Here is a 15,924-nt window from a genome sequence, read left to right on the forward strand (position 1 = left end):
CTGCAGGTATTTGTTCTGCCTTGAAGTTGACAGTCCCATCACATACCATCCGTGGTATTAAAGGGCAGTCCCTCACTCTCCCAGTTGACTACAATTTCAACATTACAGTTTCCAATATCCAGATAATATGGCTGTTTGAGAAGCCACCAACAACCCCCATATTTCTGATTGGATGCTTGGTAAATCACTCAGTAGTTCCAGACTTGGAATATAGGCACAAAATTGCACTTAAGCCTCCCAATGCATCCTTGCAGATAAGATCTCTGAACTTCAGCGATGAAGGCAATTATATTATCAAAATCAATATCGACGGAAACCGAACGATACCTGCAAGTGCAAAGGTTCAAGTTACCGTGGATGGTAAGTAATATAAAATGTTGGAATCTAAAGGTTCAACCAGAATGGCTACATAGAGATTCTGTGACCATCTCCTATGAGGGTTTAAAAATGTATTAATAGCAGCCATTGAGGTTACAATTGGCAGCACACTGTACTCTGGGGAAGGGGGCTATGTAACTCTTTTCTGTGGGCCCTTCTAGTACCAGCATAGCAAGCCCCGCCGGCGCCTGGGGTACCAGTGGCAGGGAGGGAGGTACGCATGTGGGCAGCGACAGAGCATGCCCCACCAACAACCGAGATTGTGCAAGAGATCCTTATCTTCTACAGCATGTTTTGTTGAGCCCAGATTCCCCAAATACAACTGCAACTATGGTAAGCCTGCTATTTGGTCTTAATTCCAGCAGAGGTGTTTTGAATCACACCAGGATTCCATAAATTGGATCCTGGCTAAGGGCTCATCCACACTTAACCTTTCCATACGTTCTAGATACAGGACTACTCTGTGTCTAAGCACTTCCTCCCTCACTGCCACTTTCCCCCAGAAATCCCACTCTTTGACTCGGAACAAATGGCAATTCAGCTTTTCCGTGGATTGGTGTTTGCTCTGATTCAGCAGTAGAGAGCTGGTTTTTGAAGGGAAAGCACCGAGGATGACAACAACAAAGCGCTCAGACACAGAGCTTTAAAGCGCATACCTGGATAAGGCCTTGTTCTGTTACAGGTAAGCAGAATAAGATGGCCAAAAGCTTTATCTTGCTGAACAGACTGTGACAAGTTAGACTGCAGATATGAAAGTGCTGTTTAAAATGTTACCCACAAGGGGAAGAATTCCTGAAAGGAGAAATGGGGAACTCTGTACATCAGTAGAAAAGGTTCTAATCCTCTGCAATTAATGTTGTATTGGGGGGGGGGCAGGAATTCACAGGACAGCATTCAGCAATATTATACACACACACACACACACACACACACACACACACACACACCAGGTGTATGAAATCGTACCATTCATTCTACCACCTCAGACACTTAACTAGCTCATTCCCACTATTTTACTTTATATGGCAGACTTTGGGCTTATCCACCCTTACTTTTTGCACCGCTCTTTCCTGGCAAAAGGCCACGTTTTAATGCTTCGTGTCTGAGTGTGCAGTTGTTGTTGTTGTTCCTGCTCTTTAAAGCTGAATTGGAGCAAATGTCAATTTGGGTTTTCCACAGATTGATGTTTGCTCCGACTGAGCTTCAAAGAGCAGGTTTTCACAGGGAAAGCACCAGAACAAAAAGGGCTTAGACATGGGTACCTTGAATCGCAGGGAAATTACACTTCACACACACAAAAAGTATATTAGACAAAATCACACACGAAGAAACATAGATTAGGAGAAATTTGTAGCAAAATGCTGGTGAATTTTCATGTGGATTTTGAAGCACTGCTCACTGATGTGGAATACTGAACATAGATTGAAAAAATGAGAGAAACCAAAAAAGATAGATTCGCCCACTCCTTGCTGTTGTGCATGGTAGCCACATTTACTGGTGCAAATGGCAGAAACGCTTTGCCATCAGGAGAAGTGTATTCAGACAGGGTGAAATGGCTCTGCCCAGCTACTAATGGATATGGGCAAAGCTCTCCCATACAAGGAGGGAGACTCTGATAGGGCTAAAGTCCACACACACACACACACACACACACATATAGAGGAGCTCTACTTGCATACATTTATACCCAGGGAGAGCGCTTTCCCACATTGTGTGAATGCATGGCTCGCTGGGAAGCATTTCTGCCACCTGCTGCAGTGGGAGGTGGGGCTGCACAAATTTCTACAATGTATGCAGGGAGCAGGGAGCACACCTGTGGTGCTTGTTAGTGGCAGGTTTGGGATTAGCCCACCTGGCCCCAGGACTCCCCTCATGTGGTATTCCCCCCCACAGTGGCGGAGCAACATGCTGCAGCCCTCGGAGCAGAGAACAGGCGGGGGTGTGGCTGGCGCACGTCCCGAGGTTGCGTGGCATGTGGCACCCGTCCCGAGATGGTGTGGTGCACTTTTGGGGGGGCAGCTGCACTGGTACCCTTTCCCCAAATGGTACTTGGTGCAGTGTGCTCCCCCCGCCAGTGCCCCCGCATGGGTGGAGGGAAGTCAAGCAGTTTTCCCCCAGTTCCTAAATTATTCAGCAAATAAATTGTAAACCCATTGGCCATGCTGCCAGGGGACTCTGGAAGGTGGGGTCTAGCAACATCTAGAGAGCCAAAGGTTACCCGCTCCTTGGTTAAAATAAATTGATCCTAACTTCAAAGATATTTTATATTGCAGTTCCTGTCACAAAGCCAGTCATATACATTGAACCCTTTGTTGGAGTCGTGGAGAACAGTGGGAACATTACTTTGAACTGCACTGTGGAGGAAGGCACACGGGTCGCTTACCAGTGGTTGAAAAATGGAAATCCCATTGAAGCTGGCACTATCTATTCCTTGTCAGCAAACAACAGCACGCTTCGGATTGTCCCTGTCGTCAAAGAAGCCATTGGGAATTACAGCTGTTTAGCAGAAAACCCAGTCAGTGCAATGGAGAGTGACATGATCGTGCCAACTATATATTGTGAGTAGCATATAATGTAGACCATATGTTGCATATAGTAGCTGAATTGAAAGAATGAGGTGGTGGTGGGGAATTAAGAGTGATAGTGGACAAATGGTAGCTCTTTGCCATTAGATTATTTGTTTATAATAATTTAATAATAATAATATTTTATTTATACCCCGCCCATCTGGCTGGGCTTCCCCAGCCACTCTGGGCAGCTTCCAACAAAATATTAAAATACCGTAATACCTCAAACATTAAAAGCTTCCCTAAACAGGGCTGCCTTCAGTTGTCTTCTAAAAGTCTGGTAGTTGTTGTTCTCTTTTGGGAGGGCATTCCACAGGGCGGGCGCCACTACCAAGAAGGCCCTCTGCCTGGTTCCCTGTAACTTGGCTTCTCGCAGTGAGGGAACCACCAGAAGGCCCTCAGCACTGGACCTCAGTGTCCAGGTAGAACAATGAGGGTGGAGACGCTCCTTCAGATATACTGTACCGAGGCTGTTTAGGGCTTTAAAGGTCAGCACCAACACTTTGAATTGTGCTCGGAAACGTACTGGGAGCCAATGTAGGTCTTTCAAGACCGGTGTTATGTGGTCTCGGCGGCTGCTCCCAGTCACCAGTCTAGCTGGCACATTTATATCCCACATACAGTATTCTCCAAGCAGCTGAAGGTCATATACATGACACCCACCCTCCCCTTTTAACCTCACATCAGCCCTGTGAGGTAGGCTATAAGAGAGAGTGGCTATCCCCAACCCATAACCTTTGTGACTGAGTGACGGTTTGAACCATGGTTGTTTGCAGCCCTGGGCTGCATTCACATAGAAGTTTATTCAGTTTCCTCCACTAACCCAGAAAATTATAGGAGTAAAGTGTCAACATTTGGGGCAGTATAGCAACATACAGTTCTTTCCAACCATGTTCATGAGTGAATCACTGAGGAACAGAATCGCACATGTGCAGAAAGAGTAGGGGAGCAGCAACGTTGTCCAACAGCATTCACTGTTGAGTCACACTGTACCCACAGGTGTGAATGAAATTTAACACAACATGCTTGTATAGCAGTCAAAAAGTTACATTTCCATAGCACAACAGGTACTGTAGTGTGAAAGGAATGTTAGAAAACAGGACAGAAGCACTAGCATGTATAATCGGGGAAACTAATACAATATTCCTCCCATCTGAATGCAAACCCTAGTCTGCCTTTTGGACCATAGTAAACTTCCATCGAGCTCTCATGATGGCACCTTCTCATTATGACAGAAGGCCTGTTCCAGGTAAGGCTAAAGAGAATTGAAGTACAGAATGGTTAGAAAACCAATGTTTCACCTGTCTCTTTGTCCATGCAGATAATAATAATAATAATAATAATAATAATAATAATAATAATAATCCACCTGACTGGGTTGTTCCAGCCATACTGGGCAGCTCCCAACAAAATGTCACCCATCTGAATGGATACAACTAGAAACTAGATCAAAATTATGGCTGTTCCATGCTAGGTTAGTTATATGTGTTAATTATATGCAGTATTTTGGAGACTGGAATGATTTGACCGACAAGATAAAGGATAACTTTGTTTAACCAAGCTGTAAGCAAACCGGTTTACTTGATCCACTCTTGAAAGAAGCTTTGTTGACTTGGAAGGTGTTGGAAGCATGTCAAAAAGTGGTGACATTAAGTAAATATGGGGTTTAGAGATGAAATGATGGAAACATGGTGGGTATACTTCCAAGAGAAGAATTGCCTTATGAGCCAAAATATGGAAATGCCATTTACAGGAACCAAAACTAAGGTGTATAAAGCCCAAAACCAAACACTAGCAAAAAATGGGCAGGGACAGAAGTGAGAACTATGTGAACAATTACTGCTCATTTGAGGAGATCTAAACCACTTTAATACAAAAGTAAAGAAACAATAATCTGTACCAAAGACCAAATATAGTTTAACCATACTGGTCTCCTTTGGTGGTTCAATAAAGCATCCCAACAATTTGTAACAATGAATTTTGTCTCTTAGCTAATATGCCTAAATGGTGTGATGAAACTACATATAAAATTAAAATACACACTAATACCTGATCGATAAACATTCTAAGCAGAAGTATAACCATAAATATAATAAACTCACTCACTGCCCATAAAAATCAAGTTGCTGTGAAGAATTAACAGTCACGTTGATGTAAAATGGTTGCCATTACAGATAGTGGGAATGCCTAATTTGCAAATACGATTAGAAATGAATTTAAATATAACAATTTTGGAAATAATAACTGAAAAATTACTCAATGCATCTGTGCTCTCACCACAGGTAGTTCGAGAAATCCTCCAAAATTCTTCTTGTAAACATTGAGTATAGGCTACATAGGGTAAGGAGCTAGCAGATGATGTTTGCCTTTGGACACCATTCATTAGTTTGACAGATATGAAGAACTGTTTTGGTGAAGGTACCATCACGATAGATGAACTATAACAGCAGGCTATAACCATGGATCATTTAAAACACCAGTAAATGCACCCTTTTGTTCATATTCAGCAACAAGGCGAACAGGCCTTCAGAAAGCCATTTTGTAGGTAGACCTAAAGAAATCTGAATGTTTAAATGGATCCAGATCACATACTTCTAGTCATAAAACTTTGGAAGATATTAATAGTGTTCTTCTTGGGACCACCCTCAGATATTACTGGATATTATGAAATAAGTATGTGAAATCCTGGCAGCACCTCCTCACTCATCCTTCCTGCCCCTAAGATTACCTGGCCATTGCCATGGGCTTCCTAATACCACAGGTCAACTAATAATAGGAATAATAATAAATTTTATTATTTATACCTCGCCCATCTGGCTGGGTTTCCCCAGCTACTCTGGGCAGCTTACAGCATATCTGAAAACATACTAAACACATCAAGCATTTAAAACTACCCAATACAGGGCTGTCTTCAGATGTCTTCCAAAAGTTGTTTAATACTTTATCTCCTTGACATTTGAAGGAAGGGCATTCCACAGGGCAGGCGCCACTACTGAGAAGGCCCTTTGCCTGGTTCCCTGTAACTCACTTCTTGCAGTGAGGGAACCAGCAGAAGACCTTCAGAGGAAGACCTCAGTGTCTGGGCTGAGTAAAGGGGTGGAGTAATGGGGTGGAGACACTCCTTCAGGTATACTGGGCTGGAGCCCTTTAGGGCTTTAAAGGTCAGCACCAACTAGCTTTTGCCAGACTCCTTGGCTCACCCTCCTGTCGCATCTCTGAATGAGTCATAAGCATCACATATATATGATGGACATTGGATTGACTGAATGCTTCTTTCCATTCTAGCCACATCCACGCCATTTACGGCTTCTCTCCCCTTAGAATCCTGGGAACCGTAGTTTGTTAAGGATTATGGGAATTGTAGCTCAAACTGCAGTTCCCAGGATTTGCGGAGGGGCGGAGCTAGAACTTTCAAAGTGGTATAAGAGTGCTTTAATTGTATGCTGTGGGTGTGACTTGATACCGTGCAGCACACTGCAGTGTCCTTTACTATTACAACCATTGGTGCTAATTTGAGGCTTTCCATAATGGGTATTTTGTAACAGTGTTGAGTGCCAATGTGAGCTTTCTATTTAGCTTTGGTTATGCAGTATTTGGTCATGAAGGCCAATCTGCCCTTCCTAGTTTTACACTAAGCGATTTCCGTACGAAAGTACAATTGGCTTTTAGTACATTTGTTTTGCAGGTGGCGCTGTGGGTTAAACCACAGAGCCTAGGGCTTGCCGATCAGAAGGTTGGTGGATCGAATCCCTGCAACGGGGTGAGCTCCCGTTGCTCGGTCCCTGCTCCTGCCCACCTAGCAGTTCAAAAGCATGTCAAAGTGCAAGTAGATAAATAGGTACCGCTCCAGCGGGAAGGTAAACAGCGTTTCCGTGCGCTGCTCTGGTTCGCCAGAAGCGGCTTAATCATGCTGGCCACATGACCCGGAAGCTGTACGCCGGCTTCCTCGGCCAATAAAGCGAGATGAGCACCGCTACTCCAGAGTCAGCCTTTACCTTAACCTTTACATTTGTTTTGCAATTAGCAGACAAACCAAACAGACCAGGAGTAGTACTGATTTTTATTTTTATTTAATCTTCTAAAAACATTTTATTTTATTTTTAGATGAAATACTTCTAGCTTTTAAAGGACATTTTCAGAATCATTCTTCTCTGGCAGGGCTACCGCTTTTCCGATGCCGTTCTCCAAAGAGGGAACCTTTCCTTTTGACTCCGTAAATGCTATTTACTAAATGACTTGTAAAATAATAAATCACCACTTCTTAGCAACGATTTACGTCTCAGTGGGAACATGACCAATTGGCTCCTGTCACCACGAAACTGTTATCCATCTTGTTTCTGAGCAGATGGCAAGTATTTACTGTGAGTGACCTTTATTATTACTGCAATTCTCCTGGCAGCAATGGCATATGGTATATGTGGACCCTGGAGCCAGGACTGGCTTCTTATTGGGAGAACTGGTAGCTGGCAAACAGGCTTTTTTTACTGTGCTAATGATAAAGTTCATATTGAATTATATGACTTGAAAGGAGAATTTGGTAGATGAGATCACTTCAGGTAAACGTGGCCTCTGTGCTATTAAAGGAAGACCTTTTACCTTGCTAGCCATTGGCTCCATGTTGGTAACCGTGCAAAACCATTTTATAAAGAAAAAGCAGAAACAAGGCATGTGTAGATTAAATTGTGCGGCAAGTGTGATGAGGCATTTGTTTTAGTTCAGTAGGCAACCTGGGCTTTACTTTCATTGAGTTCTGGAACTGCCCACAAAATAGCAGATCTTGCAAAAGTTATCTCTTTCTACACAGCACAAGATGAGGCCAGAAGGAGGAGCAACTTTCCCCCTTACACGGATAGCAGTACGTTTTCTGTGAAGATGGTGGCCCCATGGTAGCACCCTGTTCTACCACAGACTCTCCCATTTCCTGGTGCTGACTAACCCTTTCTTTAGCTGATGCAAGTGGCGCTGTGGTCTAAACCACTGAGCCTCTTGGGCTTGCTGATCGGAAGGTTGGCGGTTCGAATCCCAATGACAGGGTGAGCTCCTGCCAACCTAGCAGTTCAAAAGCACACCAGTACAAGTAGATAAATAGGTACTGCTGTGGCAGGAAGGTAAACAGTGTTTCCGTGAGCTCTGGTTTCTATCACGGTGTTCCATTGTGCCGGAAGTGGTTTAGTCATGCTGGCCACACGACCCAGAAAGCTGTCTGTGGACAAACGCCAGCTCTCTTGGCCTGAAGCGAGATGAGCGCCACAACCCCATAGTCGCCTTTGACTGGACTTAACCATCTAGGGGTCCTTTACCTTTTATCTAGCTGTCTGAATACCTGTGTGCAAGCATATACATGTGCTGGCTTCATTCTGCCCTGAAGATGCAGGGTAACTGGAGAACAAATGCCCTCTCGTTCCTGATACCTGAGATTGAGCAGGTTGGACCAGGAAAGGATGTTGGGTTGCTTGTATTTATACCAAACTTAGCAAATCCAGAAGCTGCAGGCATCCTGCCAATTTCAGGAGCCTCATTTGCATATCCTCATTTCCTCAGGTGCCCAAAGAAGGCTCCGAAGCTTAAGTGCACCCAGTCATAAGCTCCAAACCAAGCCCAGCTGGTTTTCAGTTCAGGCACAGTCCCTGACAATATGGTTGCTTTGATACACATGGCCTCATCAGCTCATGTTCCCCCTTGTGAAGACATGCAGGCATGCCAGCTCCAGCAGGCTAAGCCCTTTTTGGGGGGCCCTATATTTTGGGGGGAGGCTGCCCCCAATGTCACTGCTCCAGTGGCCGGCTCCTCCTTCTCCTGCCGTGGAGGGGAATGAGGGTTGAAGCAACCTCCCACTGGTGGTGGCACCAAGAGGAGGCAGAGGAGCAGCCATTGAAACTGTGCAACTGCTGCATTTGGCTCCGACCCCAGCTCCTCCCAATGTCCTGACATCACACACACAATGTTTCCCCACCCTCCACAATCACCCTCACAAGCTGGTGCCTCTGGAAGAGAGAGTCATATGAAGAAGTAAGGAATCCTTGGTTGATTGGCTAGGGTGCATCTCCTGGGTCTACAGCGCAATTGTTCAGTAAATAAAAACCCAGATGCAAGCACCATAAACTCTATTTACCCTAGAGTTATTCCAGAACTAATTTATCTCTCTCCTCCCCCTGTAAATAGACATCTTATGTAATTTACCTTGATATGTAAATAGAGGAGTTTCACCCTTGTGTTTCACCCTGTGCAAGGTTCATACAAGTTTTCGTGGTTTTAGAGCCACTGTTCTGTTGTGTAAAATGAAGAAATGGCCATTTATCCCAGCTTTGCTATAGTGTTGTAGCGAAAGATGCTTGTTTAATGGGCAGCGAAGTTGTCTTTGGTAGATGGAATTCAGGTCACATCTCCCTGGCACCCTGGGGGCTGAAACCAGAGCAGTCAGGATGATTGAAAGAAAGAGTTTTGCAATTTGAATGTGACAGTAGTCCTGATTTGTACATATGCTTATGGTAAGTCAATACTTTTTAGAGGAAAAAACCAATGCCCTCGTTTTTTGGATTTGGCTTGCAAGCTACCCCTTATAAGAGCTATGTTATTGTCTGGGTGGAATAAGGTCCAACCTAGATATGACATTAAGTATGTCAATAGAAGTAGCTTTTCGTAGGTCTTTTTTCCTGTTAATAGCTACATTTGTGGGGAGGCGCATTTGTTTCAACAAACCATAGTTTAACAGTTTAGGATTAAGTGGTAAAGCTAAACTATGGTCAATCAGAAATGTCTGCTCTCTTCCTCACAGCCTCCACAGAGGAGAGAAGGGGTGGTTGAAAGCCAGTGTCTCACTGTGGCTCATCCTCATAAAACTAAATCACAGTACATGCAGAGGAGGACTCAGAATGGAAAGAAAGTTTAAAATGCAATGAATCCAAAGATCATCTTTATATGGATTTAAGATACAGCTAGAAATAACAGCATGTGAAAGAGAAATATTGCAGTTGGAAGATCTGACATAACAGTCATTTGTCATGTTTCTCTGTTGAGTTTATATTCTCTCTCTTTAATTGTTATATTCACACAGATGGGCCCTATGGACTTACAATAAATTCTGACAATGGCCAGAAGTTAGGGGATTATTTTACGTTTAACAAAGGGGAAGCAGTCCAGCTTTACTGCTCAGCAGATTCCAATCCACCAAATATTTTTTATTCATGGACCCAGAGGGCCGACAACTCCACGCGCCTCATTAAGTACGGAAGGTCCCTGGAAGTTGTATCTGAGAAGGTGACGCAGAAAACAGAAGAATACAGGTGCAGAGCTCTCAACAACAAGACTGGGAAGTGGAAAGAAACCCACATATTTGTGATTATGATGCCAAAAGGTAAGAATGAATGCTCACATGTCAACCTACAAGGTTTGTACAAAACGTCCAAGCCACTGTCAGAAAACTCAGCCAGCCAATATCTTAGAGACAGAAGGGAAAGCCTCACCAAACTTGTTTAATCATAGTTCCCTATCACCAAAGGGGTCCTCGGAAGTGAAATTTTATGGTTTCCGCAGAGGAGAGCATTGTAATTCAATAGGTACAAATGAGACCAAAGTTTATAGCATAGAGGTGCCCTTTATGAAAGGTTCAGCTTTAGCACACAAAACAACACTGATGCAGTGACTAATTTATGTAGTCGGATCAATCAATATAACTATATTTACTTACTGAAGAATAACATGAAAGGGAACCTATATAGGAAGAAATCAAGGGTGCTCTCTGAAATTTTGCTCTTTTCTCCACTCCTTATCCAAACTAGAATTGTTGGCCTTTAATACACGTTCTGTTCCTGGCGTAGAGGTAAATAGTATGTTAGGTAATTCAGCTGTGAATGAAACACTTGAGCCAAAGTTGACGAGGAAACAGTAGAGCCAACATTGCTGTTGTTCTACCTGCCCATGACTGCTGCAGTGTAACTACATTCCAGCCCTTGAACATCACAGTAGCTTAATGCAGTTATTAGTATACGCCTATGCAGATCACGAGGAGACTTAAGAGTTTCCCATTCATACTCCAGAAGCCTAAATATAGGCAGCATTGATAAATCAAGCAACCTCTTCTTTCGTACTATTTGCCATAGTGAATGGTCTAGGATAGGGGTGGGGGATTTGAGGCTCTCCAGGAGTTGTTGGACTCCAGCTCCCAGGATCCCTGTTCAAAGGCCATGCTAGCTAAGGCTGATGGGACCTGTAGTCCAACAATGTATGGAGAGATGGAAGTTCCCCATTCTTGCACTAGCAGCACTCAATGAACCTTACTGATGTTTGGAGGATGTGGAACTTACTAGTATCTCAGAGAGAGACCAAATGAGATCCACGTAAGCTGCTTTTCTATTGGGATATAAGCAGGATAAATAAATAAGAATCAACAAGGATACAATACTATGCACGCTTACCTGGGAGGGAGGGAGTCCCATTGACCCCAAGGGGATTACTCCAAAGTTGACCCATATGGTGCTTTAAACAAGAAAACTGCTAAGGTAATTTTTTTCCTATCAGATTATAGCTGATCTGTATAGTTACAGAAATATTTTTTCTTTATTAATTAGTTAATAAATGTTTAAAATGCATTGTGTAAAATTGCACAAGTTCCGTCTCCTTCCCTGCCCCCCATTTTTTATATAGAAAAAATATTTGTTAGAATGAGGATAACTCTCACATGCTGCCGTTATTAAGTATATATCTTTTTCACATAGCCATTACATTAATGTAAACTCAAGTTATTCAGATGTTGCCTTACAGGACATTTCACAAGCTTGTTTGGCTTTGAGAACACAAAGACCTGAGCCTTTATGCTTAAGATAAATACGGTCAGCAGCTGCCTATTGTACAAAGGGATTTAATATAATCACAGATGAAAGTTCTGTGTTTTCAAACACACTGAAAGGAAAATAGGTTACAATTTTACAGTGAAACCTATTCAGGGTTTTTTAAATGACGCCTGGAAAGAAAAACATAATCAAAGGTTTTGCGTTGCGTAAAATTACATATTTCCTATTCATGAAAGTAAAATAGGACTCAATTGAATAGGATAATAAAAGCATCAATATTACAGTTTATGGTAAGATCTGAAAAGCTAGCAAAACCTGCAAAATGCCGATCTGTACACTTTCTATTTACACTTTTAAGAATATATTGCCAATCATATCTTTTTTAACTCATACTATTTAAAAACTTGGCTCATATATACAATTACATATCATTGGGTTTGCTTCACATCAAACCAATATTTGTTGCTTATAAGTGCTATGAAAATAAAGAAGAAACCAGCTGGAACTTCTGGCAAGATAGCCAATCTAGTTTGTGTTAGAGAGATCTAACAGCACTGGTTAGAGAGGATTTCACTGGGATTTTGCAGGGACTCCCTGATCTGTCTATGGCCCCAATATGTAGCCCCCAGATCAGGATTATTCACCCTGTGCCTGACCAAACCAGATCCAGCCCTGGAACAAATCAGGGGGTGGGGCCAAGGATCTTTCTAAAATGGTTTTTAAATTGAGGCAGGCATGCCCAGGCCTGATGGCTCCTTAGGATCACTGGATCACCATGGAGATCTGCTGGAGTATCCATCTCCCCTTGGACTTTGTCTGAGGAGACCATACTTAGCCATACATACCAGAGAGGAGGGATCTGTAGCTCAGCAGCATAGGGAGGGCCAAATATTCCTCACCTTATAACACAAAGTAGGTGTCAGGGTTCAGTCCTGTCCCAGACCTCAAATCCCAGACCTCAAATCTAAGGTCTCCTCAGATGAGAAGCAAGGAAATTTGGAGAATCTCCCTGCTACTAATGGTCCTGAGGAGCAATCAGATCTAGACTTTCCTGTCTCGGGACCAGAGGTTCCTACACCGGCTGCCTGAGTACCTGGCAGCTCTCAGATCCACTCCACCCCACCAGGGCCATAGGAGCAGAGGGGATGGTGAGCCAGACAGGAACTTCAGAGCGGTCACCAAAGGATGCTTTGATGTCAAGGATGCTTCCCAGCCAGAGGAATGTATATGGCAGGTAGTTGTTGTCAAATATAGCACATTCACTTCTACAGCTCTGGACTCTATGGAGCAGTTGCAGCAACTGGCGGCCACGTCCCCTCAACCAGTTTATTTCAGAATGAAGGTACATAATTTCAGGATGAAATTAAAAAGCATATTTTGTCTAAGGATATAAATCACAATTAACAATGAGTTCTGTAATGTCTAACTCGTGACCTTCAGAGTTTTACAGTTTGTGACTAATGGTGTTATTGGTTTCTATGGTGTCAATATTAGCAGACTTGTAAAAGGAGGCAACAGTTTATGGTTCCTTATCTTGCAAAGCGAGGCCTCAAATGACTAAAATAAATTATTCATAAATATAGGAAGCACGTAGGAATATATACCCCGTACCACGGTGGCTTGTGCTTCTGCTTAGAGAAGTATTTAGAACTGTCAGTCTTATGACCGATCTCAAGTGCAACTTTCCTGAACTAAGGAATTGAAGCTCCATTTAGAAAATACTGAACAAGGAAACGTGTGGTGGGTTGTATAAGCAAAATATTTAAAACACATGGAGTCACCAGGTCATCTGCAGAACTCTTGGGTGGATTCAGATCTCTGGGAGCTAGTTGATCACTGTATTAACTTTGCACATTACACCAGAAGAGTGGAAGAAGAAGACTGACTATCTGTGAGGGCCACTTTTCCCCAGTAATAGGCCAATGCTTCTCTCTGAACTAAAGCTCCCAAAGTAGACAGAAAGTTTAACTGTGTATGTCTTCCTCCTGGCTTCCCCCTTCCTAATGCCGCCATTGGCAACTGTCAGTTTCAATGGAGGAAGGGTGGGCTGGAGGCAGGGGAGAATGTTGCTTAACACTTTCCCTTCGGGGCTGTTTTCCTCTCAAAATTCACACACACACCGATTTTCTTCTCTTCTAGATATGGAAGGGAAATCTATGGAGAGTGGGAAGATGTGGATATCCCTATGTATTTCCCCTGTGTGTGAAAGCAGTAGGAGGAATTTTGAGTGGCAAAATGGCCAGAGGGGCAAGGGCCTTCTTCCAGGTGACCCACACAACATGAGATCTTGAGATTTCTCCTGCAGGGAGATGAACTAAGGGGACACTTCCAGACTGTTGCTATTTTGGGGTGGGATTCAATCACATACCAGCAAATTCAGGTTAAAATGAAGTTGATTGGTAGCTCTTGAGCAACAAAACCCACTTCCCTCCCCCTAAAAAAAAGGAATTTTGTTTATTGTGATAAAGAAAGTGATGGAGAAATGCACTAGAAAGTGTGGGGTGACCCTTGCTTTGAGGCAACATGGCATAAACTCCCTGTAAACAAATTGGAATGAACGCTCGATAAATAGCTGATGTCATCTAGGTAAAGGTAAAGGGACCCCTGACCATTAGGTCCAGTCGTGGCTGACTCTGGGGTTGCAGCGCTCATCTCGCTTTATTGGCCGAGGGAGCCGGCGTACAGCTTCCGGGTCATGTGGCCAGCATGACTAAGCCGCTTCTGGCGAACCAGAGCAGCGCACGGAAACGCCGTTTACCTTCCCGCCAGAGCGGTGCCTATTTATCTACTTGCACTTTGATGTGCTTTCGAACTGCTAGGTTGGCAGGAGCAGGGACCAAGCAATGGGAGCTCACCCCATCACGGAGATTCGAACCGCCGACCTTTTGATCGGCAAGTCCTAGGCTCTGTGGGTTTAACCCACAGCGCCACCCGTGTCCCTGATGTCGTCTAACCTCCCCACAAATTTTGGGCAAATGAATCAGGATGAATGCTCAATAAGCAGGTTGTCTGGATGCCACCACTGCCTTAACATCTAGAGCTCATGTGACCCTCCACAGGAGGGTTCCTCCATTCCACATTATCCCTGAAAAATTGGGGGGGGGGGTCAGATGTGCAGTTGCGCATTAATTTTCTACAGCTTCTCCTGGAGTATGGCTGCACTCAATCTGGATGCTGGCTACTCTCGGATTGTTGTAAAGTTTCTCAACCCTATTATCAGTGCCAAAAATGGAAGTCTTTTATTTATTCTAGGGCATATCATTGTACCGTTACTAAGAGTAGTTGCTCAAATTCGTTTGCAATTTTGCGAAGCCATGGCTACAGCTTATCTCCCTCTTATTTGCTCATAGTGAGATATGGGATTATATATATTTAACTAAAAACAGACACTCTGAGAGACAAATATAACATGAACTGGCACTCGGCAAAGGGCTGACTCATGTTACAAAAGCTGTGCACATCATAAGATAGCACATAATATATTTGGGGTATGTACAGATACACATAAAAGGGTTTTTTTAGATGGAAAGAAAGAAAGAGAAAGAAAGAAAGAAGAAAAGGGGGTGGGAGCAGATGCTGCAGTCTAAAACTGCATTCTTCATGTTGTTAACATTCATACTGATTCCTGTCCAGAGTCTAGCTCAGGGAAAACTGGTTCTGAGGTTATGCAGCAAAAACAACAAGGCACTGCGCTGACTAGCCAGTATCTGTGACATCACAACCTCTCCTCCCCTTGGGTCCTCCAAGCAGACTATGACTCTCAGCATAACCTACATCACAGGACCATTGCAAGAATAATATGGGGGTGGGATCAGCTCCTTGGATAAAATACGGGATATAAATGTAGCACTTCACACAAAAATATGGCTAGAAGCAGAGAAACATAAGCAGTAAATGTCTGAAAACTGTCAGTGTTGAATTGCTGGTAGGAATAACAATATTTAACAAAGCAAAAGTGGAAGTAACCTACATCCAAGACACACCCTTTATTCTTAATCTAGTGTGTCTGGTATATGTTTAACTTGATGACACATTTCACATTACTCACCCCACACACACACAATAAAAACACTGATTTTGCAAAGATTTTTTAAAATGTCATGTGCCAGGGTTCTTCCCTGATTTCCCCCATGCGCCAGTCAACAGTCTTTAGGGTGTGGCATCATTCCATGTATCAAAAAAGCTAAAGG

At 43.4% G+C, this 15,924-nt stretch overlaps 1 protein-coding gene and 1 long non-coding RNA gene across 2 annotated transcripts in view; one reads left to right on the top strand and one right to left on the bottom strand.

Moving 5' to 3' along the window:
- HEPACAM2 (HEPACAM family member 2) overlaps window positions 1-15,924 on the top strand; it is a 33,262-nt gene that overhangs the window by 7,407 nt on the left and 9,931 nt on the right. Inside the window, 3 exon segments of the mRNA XM_083578797.1 lie at window positions 7-360; window positions 2,652-2,936; window positions 10,000-10,299. Coding sequence (XP_083434923.1) covers window positions 7-360; window positions 2,652-2,936; window positions 10,000-10,299 — 939 coding nt within the window.
- On the bottom strand, window positions 218-2,847 carry LOC310745893. The gene is made up of 3 exons (XR_014540435.1): window positions 2,762-2,847; window positions 1,035-1,170; window positions 218-327 (listed from the first exon to the last, which is right to left on the bottom strand). It is a non-coding gene; the product is annotated as an uncharacterized lncRNA (long non-coding RNA).

Source organism: Podarcis filfolensis (assembly GCF_964270895.1).
Source record: "Podarcis filfolensis genome assembly, chromosome: 12".
Lineage (NCBI taxonomy): Eukaryota > Metazoa > Chordata > Lepidosauria > Squamata > Lacertidae > Podarcis > Podarcis filfolensis.